General features: G+C 39.4%; 2 protein-coding genes across 3 annotated transcripts; one reads left to right on the top strand and one right to left on the bottom strand.

Annotated features, from left to right (window-relative positions):
* Positions 1-887: 887 nt before the first annotated feature.
* Positions 888-2,742, top strand: LOC132270987 (aquaporin TIP1-2). Its single transcript, XM_059772205.1, has 3 exons — positions 888-1,120; positions 1,659-1,909; positions 2,123-2,742. Exons 1-3 carry the CDS (start codon positions 988-990, stop codon positions 2,495-2,497), a joined length of 759 nt encoding a protein of 252 aa, XP_059628188.1. The 5' UTR covers positions 888-987; the 3' UTR covers positions 2,498-2,742.
* Positions 2,601-8,148, bottom strand: LOC132270986 (F-box protein At2g39490-like). Of its 2 annotated transcripts, none has more exons than XM_059772204.1 (4): positions 7,917-8,148; positions 4,541-5,384; positions 4,313-4,462; positions 2,601-4,053 (listed from the first exon to the last, which is right to left on the bottom strand). In XM_059772204.1, the coding sequence occupies exons 1-4, from the start codon at positions 8,024-8,026 to the stop codon at positions 3,700-3,702; spliced, it is 1,458 nt and encodes a 485-aa protein (XP_059628187.1). In that variant the 5' UTR covers positions 8,027-8,148; the 3' UTR covers positions 2,601-3,699. The 2 variants fall into 2 exon arrangements, with proteins under 2 accessions (XP_059628187.1, XP_059628186.1); XM_059772203.1 differs by lacking the exon at positions 7,917-8,148 and adding an exon at positions 5,828-7,765.
* Between the last annotated feature and the right edge of the window lie 2,450 nt (positions 8,149-10,598).

The raw sequence follows: 10,598 nt of genomic DNA, 5'->3' as shown, positions 1-10,598 counted from the left end.
GAGAGACTTCTCGCTCCTCAATTCATTCATTTTAACTTTTTTCTCATAATGATTCGCATTTTCCTTCAGGAAAATGATTTTTCTTCCAGACCAAACAACCATTATCAGACAGTCCTTGTCAGGAAAATGATTTTTCTTCCAAACCAAACAACCATTATCAGACGGTCCTTGTTGGGTCGGTGAAAGTATTAAAGGCTAATAAGCTGTTCTCCTTTTACCACCCAAAAAAAATGTTCAACGTCAGTCTCAATCTCACCGTTGATTCTTGACAAGACTCTAAATCAACGGTTCTGATCAACTAAACTATTTAATCACGTGTTATGATCTTGTGGTGCAAAATCATCCACACCAAGCGATCATTGTCAGCTCAATGATGATCGTGACGGTCCATCTGCTGGACGGTTTACGTGTATTAGTTATAGACTTATTGTGGGACCCGTAGAGCCGACCCCATCTAACCTTCACGGTCTCCACCAGCACATAAAAAAAAAAAAAAAAAAAAAAAAAACTTTAAATAGTTGAAAAACAATTTTAAACGAATTCATAAACATATATTACATATAATTAATTCGTTTAGAATTGGTCGGTTAACTTACTCCAAAAACTGTGCCGCCGCTGATCTCATGAGGTTCAAACGTTGAAAAAGTAATGGACCCACAATGTAGCTTTGGTCGGCCAATCATCTTTGGATCCCCAATTCCGCACGCCTAAACTATATCACCACCACACACGTGGCACTACAAGGACAACCAAATGGGTCCTCCAATAGCAGTAAATTACACCGACAAGTGGCTTAAATCAATTGCGTTTTGCAGAATGTTTTTACCTGCAACCGATTACACCGGTTCCTTAGCCGTCAATTTCGGTATATATACATCCCACTAAGCAACTGAGCTATATCAACCAAGAGTTAAAAGGTTTTTGCAAGCTCTGTAGCTAAAGCTAAGAAGAAGTGAAGGCGAAAAAAAAAATATTTTAAATTACAAAATGCCAATTTACAGAATTGCCATCGGGACGCCGGGAGAAGCGAGCCAACCGGATGCACTCAGAGCTGCGGCAGCAGAGTTCTTCTCTATGCTCATCTTTGTTTTCGCCGGTGAAGGCTCCGGCATGGCTTTTAGTAAGTTTAATTTCCAATTAACTCAAATCAATACCCCGTTTTAGTTTTAGTTGATCAATTTTGAGCAACCCATTTCACTTATCAAAAAAAAAAATTTTGAGCAACCCATTTCTTATAGGAGGCACTAGTCATACTAGGCTAAGTCACACGAGCTTTAATGTGTTGAGAATAGTCTCTAAATTATAAAAGAAATAGTCAATGTCATTTAGTCTAAATTTTGGGACTAAGCTTATCCCCATCCCCATTGAGGTATATATATATATATATATATATATATATATAGTACAAGAAATATTATATGCGCAGATTTTCTTAGAAAAATTATTGAATAGTCCGGTATATGGTACCCGGGCATCCCAACCCTCGAATGTGATGGGGCCACCACCACATCCATAACTCAATGGCCCTTACTGCCCTGGCTACCATACTCCCGGTTTTTCAATAATTTCTCATTTTCTCATTGAATTAGGTGTATTTTTTTTAACTGAGAGTACCATTTTTCTATTTTCTTATACTAATTAATGGAACGTTTTGGCAGACAAGCTTACGGATAATGGCTCGTCGACACCATCTGGCCTTGTAGCTGCAGCATTAGCTCATGCATTTGCACTATTTGTGGCGGTTTCTGTTGGTGCAAACATTTCCGGGGGTCACGTCAACCCTGCTGTGACATTCGGTGCCTTTCTCGGTGGAAACATCACATTCTTAAGGGGCATTTTGTATTGGATTGCACAATTGCTAGGATCAGTTGTTGCTTGCTTGCTTCTTAAATTCGCCACCGGTGGACTGGTAAAGAATCTAATTAACAAATTCTAAGTCATGACATTTGGTTATGCAACAATTTTACACGGCTTATACAATAAATTTTTTATTTATTTTTAATGTATTTATTGCACTACGACGTAGTGAGGTGCACTGACAATGTACACAGAATTCACTCCAATGGAGGGATCCGTATTCATATGTATTATATCACATGACATCATACTTTACCAATTACAGGAAACCTCGGCATTCGCACTATCAACCAATGTATCGGTGTGGAATGCACTCGTGTTCGAGATTGTGATGACTTTTGGGTTGGTGTACACAGTTTATGCCACTGCAGTGGATCCAAAGAAGGGGGATTTGGGCATTATTGCACCTATTGCAATTGGTTTCATTGTGGGTGCTAACATCTTGGTTGGTGGTGCCTTTGATGGGGGCTCCATGAATCCGGCGGTCTCGTTTGGACCCGCGGTGGTTAGCTGGACATGGACCCACCACTGGGTCTACTGGGCAGGCCCGCTCATCGGTGCCGCCATCGCCGCCATTGTCTATGATAATATCTTCATTGGTGACAACACACATGAGCAACTTCCCACCAGAGACTATTAGAAAAAAACTTCTCTTGTTTTAATGCTTTGAGACCTCTTTCAGATCTTGGGGAAATAAAAATTGGGATCGTAGCAATACAATTGCTAAGACATGGATTTGTGGGTTTTTGTTGGAATTTTTGTAGTTTTGTTGAGTAGGTGTTTGTTGTGTACTTGATTTTTTTATTTGCTAGGAGTGGGTAAAAGTTTTATTGGCTGTCTAGCCTGTCTTGTATTAATGAAAATGTCTTGTTTGTTTCGCTGTCATTTAATGTTTATTTATATTCAAACATGTACTCCACATCTTAGAATGTGAAAAAAGAATTGACAATTTGTCACACAAAACATTATACATGATTCAATGCAAAATTAGATGCTCGGATTTTGTTAGGATCGTGTTTATCTTTTACCAATGTGAAAATTAGAGACATACCTAACATTTGACACATTCTTTCACAAAAGTGACAGCTCGATCACTTAGAATTCGCGTCTCCGTGCCTTAAAAAGAGGTAACTTTTGTATTCATTAGTTTGCACCATATATATATTTTTAAAGCAGATATTATTATTATTATTATTATTATTATTATTATATTCTCTCAATTTTGAAATATGGACTACTGTTTGAATTTACTCTGTTATTTATTTCCTCCTCTTTGTTTGGGGGTTCTGAGAAGTTTTTGTTATGCTTGTGTGATTGTTCACTATGTGTTTGATATTTTGTTCTCTTGAAATCTTCAGTTCCTTCCATTAGCCTACACTACCACTTGAACAGATAAAATTATTAATGCAATAATTTCAAGAAATCCAAGAACAATACTTGTATACTAAAAATCTATGATCATCTTTTGTTGAACATACCTTATAAAGTGCTTCGGAAATTCTTGTATACCGATAAAGAACTCCAAATAGAACAGGTTAAAGCTGCAAAGAGGGTACAGACTTGCTATGTAGATAGATGTCTTAATGGATGAACTCAGTGACATGGTTGAGGAAGCTAGCAACTGCACTAGCAAGAACTTCTGTAGTTTCATGTTGCAGTAAAACATGCCCTTTCATTTCAAAACTACACACGAGACTCCATGAGCATCATGTAGTGCAAACCAGTAATAGTTTTTTCAGACATTATAATTAGAAGCTTTTACAAGTTTTTTAGGTTTAACTAGAATTGAAGTAGTTAGAAGCATACCCTGCAGTCAAGATTCTGTCAATACACTATTTCCGTCTACAAACTCATGTGAGGATGTCTTAAAGGCTCGGTGTGGTCTTCAACATCTTTCACAAACTTATAGAAATACTTTCTTTTCTGTGTTTGGGATGCTGCCTCTCTCAGATTTCCCTTACCTAGTTGTTGTGGGATTCTCAACAATCTTCGTAAAAGTTTCCGATGTGATGCTACTATGATTTGAGGCCTCACATTAAATTCCGCAAGAAAATTCTCTGCTAAGAAAATCACATCCTCTTCATCCCTCAATCCTTCCAATTTAACAACTTTTAGATGATTCAGTTGCACATTTCTCGTGATTAGCTTTGAGTCCCAAGTGGCGTGTTGCATCCAAAAGCTTGCAGGGTGATCAATCTGCAAAATTCATTAGCAGGGTGTTATACTTGAGCCCAGTAAAGTATTTAGAGCATTTGTTAAGTGCTTTTGTAGGTTTTGCTTTGATTGCTACATAAACACTTGTTCCAATAAGACCCTAAACGTTTGTTCAATAATTTGTTCTCGAGTTCATTCATAGAGAAAGCTGTTTACAAAAATTCCAACGAAAATAAACTGATGAAATTGTAAGTACCTTAAGAACCGAGACTAGTTCCTGTTTTCAGTGAAAGAAACTTACAGTTATGAAGAGTCTTTCTAAGGAAGGACACATCTTCAGGAAGGAGAACAAGGCAAAAATATTATCGTAGTTATTCATTGAATTATCAATCCACCATAGATCCTTTAATCTTTTAAAACGCACCTTGCGTGACCATGCCATCCCAAATTCCTGCAACAAGAAGTTCATGCAAAAACCATTGTGATCTAAGAGATGTGCAACAGAACATTATAGATATTCAAAACCTACCTCGAATGTCCATCTACATAGTGTAAGCCTTTCAACATTTATCATCCTTTGAAGGAGTGAGTCAAAATATTGGCCGTTAAACTGTTTGTATGGACATTTTCTGAAATCAAACATGGCATCTTCCAGTGAAAAATAGCCTTCCAGATAAAACCGGGGAAGTCCCCCACTAATCTGAAGATATTGAAGTTTGCAAGCTTTAATGTACAGACACTGCAGCTTGAGACAGTCCAAAACAATCAAATACTGAAGCCCCGGAATATCTTCAATGCATAGAGATTGCAATCTTCTGTGTGCTTCGATCCTTAAAGATTGCAATCCGTTGCATTTTCTCAGAGTTAAGTTCTCAAGAAAAAATAATCTTGAAATTATGGAAGAAACTGTGTCACCGATGAGATAGTTCACTGATGTTAATTTAAGAGTTTTGACAAGAGTAAAAGAGGGATGTTTATTGCAGAAAAGGTTCCATCTACTCTGCCCCAACTGCCAACGAAACTGCCTTGGCAGTTCTTGTTTTCCTTCAGAAAAATCAAGATGAAGTTTTCTATTTAACCCAATGGAAGCTAAGAGGATCTGATCGAGGCCAAAGTGAAACTGAAGCCTTCGAGGGTTCTTTAAAGGATCAAGCTCATCAAACCGATTGAGAAAGTCAGCAAGTGCAGATTTGATGTCAACTTCAGCTCCATGTTGCACTAAAGTCCACAAGTCATTCAATCGTGTGGAAAGAGCACCGATTTTTATCATTTTTACCGCAGAATCAAAAGGAATCAAGGTAAGGATACGGAAAAGGATCTCATTGGGTAATTTGCTAATCAGATCATCGGCAACATTTTCCACAACAGAGAACCTGTTCAAAAATTCAACGATTTTCATGCACTACATCATAATAGGTGTTGATTATCAGGGATAGAGAGCCAAAGATGCAATATGAGAGAGATTCAAAATTGATGCATATTGAATTATATTATGATAATAATACAAAGCAGGTATAAATAGGCTAACATCAAACGGTTAGTAAATCACTATTACAACGGCTATAATATAATGTAATTATGGTAGCATATAATATAATCTAATTATGTTAACATCCCCCTCAAACTCAAGTTGGTAGAGCAAAACCAACTTGAGTTTGGAGAGAAAAATCTGGAGTGGAAGGCGATACCGGAGTTGTGAAGATTCAATACATTGAGGTGTTTAAAAGCACACGATAGACCACTTATGGCACGTGTGGTAGCCTTGAAAGAGCTCTTGAAAGCAAATACTAGCGTGGAATAATAGAGTGGAATTTACCCATTGAGAGACACGAATGTGTATGATAACCACTTGAGATGAGCTCTTGAAAGCTGATAATTGAGTGGAATTATAGAGTGGAATTTACCACTTGAGAGACTCACGAATGCGTCGATTACCAGGGACGCTTGGAAGCGTCGATTTATCAAGGGCGCTCGGAAACATTGATTACCAAGGGCGCTTGTGGAAACGTCGATTACAGGGGCGCTTGAAAGCGTCATTTACACGGGCGCTTGGAAGCGCATCAGAGAGAGCCAAATCAATACCGAGAAATTAGGCGGGTTGTATTCCAGAAACTGGAACGGGTCAGAATACACCCCCTCAAGTTCTAGAGGGATATCAGGAGCACTTAGAACTTGAATCTGAAATTGGGTCAAAACCAGAAATGAACAGGGCCAAAAATTGATCTGGGCCAAATACTGAACTGGGCCGGATACTGAAAAAATGTGTTTGGAACCGTCCAAACAAGTAAACAAGTAGCCTGCACTTTCCATAAATCAGCACGCTTTATCTCTCTCCCCAACAAACAGAATAAACTGCTGACAAAAATCAAACATTCTGCAGACCCAATACAGAGAAATACAGAGAGCGCCGTAGTTGAGGACTGAACCAGATAGAGACGAACAAGTCGCCGGCAATGGTGCGTGACTGGTCCGACAACAGCAAGGCAGAGGGTGCGCATAGATCTGGCAGAGAGAACAGTGATGGCTTCAGCGGCAGAGGAGATCAGTGATTGTAGATAAATAAGGGTTGAAGAGCCGGCGAACAGAGAGCACGGCGAGATGAGCACGGCGATGGCAAATGACGGCAGATCCGTGGCGGTAGATAGCAGTTGTGACGGCGGCAGAGCTCCGTGGCGGCACCGGCGATGACGGCTATGGTGGTGAAGAGATGGGGACGAGCTGTCTTCAAAAGTCGATGTCGACTTGAGACCGATGCCGACGACGAAGGATGGCGGGACGATAACGGGACCAGATCGATGTGAGGTCTCGACGTCGAAGGACGGCGGGACAGCGAGACGACGTCGACTGCAGATCGATGTCGATGACGGCAGGACAGCGGGACGACGTCCACTGCAGAGGTGGGGACGAGATGGTCTGCGGCGGCTCAGATGGAGCCGGTCGGTGATGAGTTCGGCAGTAATGGAGAAGATATGCCGCCGAGGATGGCTGGTGTTTCTCCGGTGGCAGAGGTTCAGATCGAGCGGTGGTATATATATATATATATATATATATATATAATGTGGCGGGGCAGTGGTAATGACGGCAGAGATCGGAAAAGGTTGAGGAGGATCTTGGATCTGTGAGCAGGGTGGTTGGTGTGTTGGGTATCGACCGAGGTGAGGTGGAAGACGCCGGTGGTGTTGTCGATGCAGAGAGCAGTGCCTGAGAGGCAGAGGTGGGTGAGACGAGTTAGGAATTGGATTGACCCGGTGAGATTGAGCTGGTTGAGGACGACGGTGGATGGCTCCGGCAGAATCTCGGCGCTGATGGCGGTGAATCAGCGACCAGCGAAGTCACGAATCCGGTGAGAATGGATCGAAACACAGATCTCGGATGGAGCGATGGCAACGGCTGGCTGATGGCTCGGCGGCGAGCTGAGGATGAGCGGCGGTGCTTGGCATGCTGCCGGTGAGCGGTGGCTGTGATGGCAGCAGTGATGTGGGTTTTGAATGGAACCTGAAAGATGAAAGATGTGGGTTTTGAATTTTTGATTCTTGTAGACTTTGCAGTTGCAGAGAGAGAGAGAAGAAGGTCGGAGTTGAGAACAGAGGAGGAGACGATGACTCAGAGGTTGGTTTAATTGAGGACCTTGGACTGCCGCCGGAGATGAGGCTTATGCCAACCTCTCCGGCGGTGGCTCTGATACCGTGTTGATTATCAGGATAGAGAGACAAAGATGCAATATGAGAGAGGTTTAGAATTGACGTATATTGAATTATATTACGATAATGATACAATGCAAGTATAAATAGACTAACATCAACTTAAATCACTATTACTATGGTAACATATAATATAATCTAATTATCTTAAGAATAAGACTGTCCAAAGAATAAAATTAGAAAAGAAAAAGAATCATTTCTTACTTTTGAGCATTCAAGTTGTCCGGAATTAACAGGTTGTTTCTTCTTTTGTTAAGGCTTGGATCCTGCTGATGCCTTCGATTCTTCTTTTTCTTTTGGTGCTTCTTGCCCATGTTGGATCAAATTTTGTCAGTATGGTGGTTGATTGACTAGGAGGTGTTTTAAGGGTACTTCTTCATTATGCCATACATAAATATGTCATTTTTTGAGATAAATACAAAGATATAGACAAACCAAGAAAATACGAGGAAGGAGCTGCCAAACTTAGGAGACAAGGAATTCAATCTGGCCTTTTGGATATAAACTATGTTCTATGTAGCATAGAAAATTAAGGAAAATGATTAGTGATGGGGTAAACTTGACTGCTTTAGTTAAGATGATTAATGAACTTCACTAGCGTGCGAATAACTAATGAAATCTTCTCCGGTAGGGCAGAAGTATTTTTCATTGTGCAGTTATACTTGGTAATATTCCCAAATCATGAAAATATATATATATATATATAAACAGTTTTAAAGTATTCTTCTAGAAATTTTGACTTTTAGAAATTATATCCCATTGTCCTTTCTATCTATGGAAAGCATTGTTTGTTTGTTTGTTTGTTTGTTTGTTTTTTTTTTTTTTTTTTAACAGTGTGTGACTGGTTATCCTATCATGGCTATGGCATGACAGCTATATACAGTGGTGGAATCAAGGTTTAGTTCTTAGCGAATAAAAAATTGTATTGTATGACCTTTGATTTTTAAATTGAATTATGAAAGTTGAAAGAACATGAGAGAAAGGTGGAATGAAACAGCAGTGGTGCCTTATTCCTGGCACCCAAAGGCTTGTGGCACAGAACTTCTTAGTTGACAGTAGTGATGGTGTAGCTGTGCTTATATTTTTGGGAAAAAGACACCAAAAAATAGAAGGCAATAAATAATAATTCTCAATTTTTGTGATTGCAATGTTTAATAAGTTCAGGGAAGTTCTTTCTGTAAATGCACTTAAAGGTCAATAACATAATAATCACAAAATTGCGCGAAACAAGAGTAGAATTGGCCACCGATCTTCTGAAAAGAAAATCAGGGATATTAATACATATCCTTACCTGTGTATGCATGTGCCTGTGCTTGTGTGGAATGTCACAATGTTTTCGACTGCTTAAACTGGTTATGACTTGAATTCCATGGAGGTAATGATAGTCTCATAGTTCATTAAAACCTCATGCAAGATTACTGACAATGAGTAAGAAGAAGGTTCTCATACAATTTTCATTCCAAGGATTATATTGTGTTTATAATCGTATCTATATATTCAAGTGTTTTCAACTATGTAATGTTTTCAATTTTTGTCATTTTTCACTTTTTAGAAATTTCTATTTTGCAAGGGCATTTTCGTCTTTTATCGTTTTACGTGCCGAACACTGTGGGGTGTGCCGGTTGTGTCTGAGTGTTGGTTGGGACATTTCATTGAGTTCATGATTCTTTGAAATACAAGGGTGACCATTTTGGCATTTTTTTTTGTTTTTCAGGTCGGACGGTCCCGTCTGGCCCCCCCCCCCGGGCGGGGGCTGTGCACTTCTCTCTCTCTCTCTTTCTTGTTCTTTTTCTTTTTTCTTTTCTTCTAAATTTCAATCTTATATTTCTCCCTCAATTTTTGGAAATTTTTGATACCGTTTGCGATAAATTAAAGAGCACGTTGAAATCTATAATTTGATCGGAGCAAAAGTGGTTTTGGTGCACCCTAGAAATTTCTAATTCTAGGGCTTGGATTGAGTAAATTGGGGGGTTTTTGCATCTAAGTGAGGTAGGGGTTCCTAATTCCCAATTTCTTGTTCCTTTGTGAATTTTATTTCAAAATTTGATGTCAAGCATGCTTAATTTGAGTTGATTGCCTTTAAAATGATGTAATTGTTGTATTTGAAGTTTATGATTATGTGTATTGATGGAATTATGTGATAAGCATGCTAAATGTTAATTGTCTATGGTGTTTATTAATTTCCTAGAAATTGTTATGAAGAAGCATGTTAAATTGTGTAGTGTAAAGTTCCTTTATTTACATATTATTGGAAAAGTATGTAATATGTATTCATGGCATTGGGCATGAAAGAAAAGGGTAAAGTGATTTGAAGTAAATGAAAAAGGGGTTTTTGGGAAAAATATTTGAGAAAAGGATTTTGTGAAAACCCGGACGCCAAGGGGGTACCGAGGGTCCGTGGAGTTAATGTAACCTAGAGGGAATTAGGGAGATCACCCTAGCGTGGTTGAGCTATCTAGGCCCCAAATGACGCCGCGGGGTTCCCAAGGGTCAGAGACAGTAGCCAATCCTTCTCTCGTGTCACCAAGGGGGTACCGAGGGACGGGTTACGTTAAAGGTTTGAAAAGTGAAGAATTGAAGTGAATTGGAAATGGGGAGTGACATACATGACATTGCATATCATGGTACGTCATTGTTTATTTTGAATTTGGAATTGATGTTGTATTTTCCCCCGGTTTAACATGATCTCGTTCCCTATTGTTCTATTCATTGTTTAAATTCACGGGGTCACAAGAAGTGTGTCTTAGGCACCACCTACTGAGCAACTTGCTCATCCCATTCATTTAACATTTTTTTAGGATTCGGGAAGGAAGTAGTTGACGCAGACCCTTCACAAGCTTAAGGAGGACTAGGAATCTATTTATGCCATCTTTTGTATATTTACCA

The sequence above is a fragment of the Cornus florida genome, unplaced genomic scaffold, assembly GCF_030987335.1.
Source record: "Cornus florida cultivar Cherokee Brave unplaced genomic scaffold, ASM3098733v1 CherokeeBrave_3.0.0_Hap2_Chr08, whole genome shotgun sequence".
NCBI classification, from domain to species: domain Eukaryota; kingdom Viridiplantae; phylum Streptophyta; class Magnoliopsida; order Cornales; family Cornaceae; genus Cornus; species Cornus florida.
The sequence above is the reverse complement of the archived record's forward strand: the minus strand, read 5'-3'. Positions and strand labels throughout refer to the sequence as shown.

Coding starts and splice junctions, on each gene's coding strand:
- LOC132270987 (XM_059772205.1), top strand. CDS start 988: ATGCCAATTTACAGAATTGCCATCGGGACGCCGGGAGAAGCGAGCCAA. Junction 1,121..1,658: donor AGGCTCCGGCATGGCTTTTA/GTAAGTTTAATT, acceptor ACGTTTTGGCAG/ACAAGCTTACGGATAATGGC. Junction 1,910..2,122: donor AATTCGCCACCGGTGGACTG/GTAAAGAATCTA, acceptor TACCAATTACAG/GAAACCTCGGCATTCGCACT.
- LOC132270986 (XM_059772203.1), bottom strand. CDS start 6,048: ATGACGCTTTCAAGCGCCCCTGTAATCGACGTTTCCACAAGCGCCCTT. Junction 4,463..4,540: donor TATGTAGATGGACATTCGAG/GTAGGTTTTGAA, acceptor TTCTTGTTGCAG/GAATTTGGGATGGCATGGTC. Junction 4,054..4,312: donor TAGAAAGACTCTTCATAACT/GTAAGTTTCTTT, acceptor TGAATTTTGCAG/ATTGATCACCCTGCAAGCTT.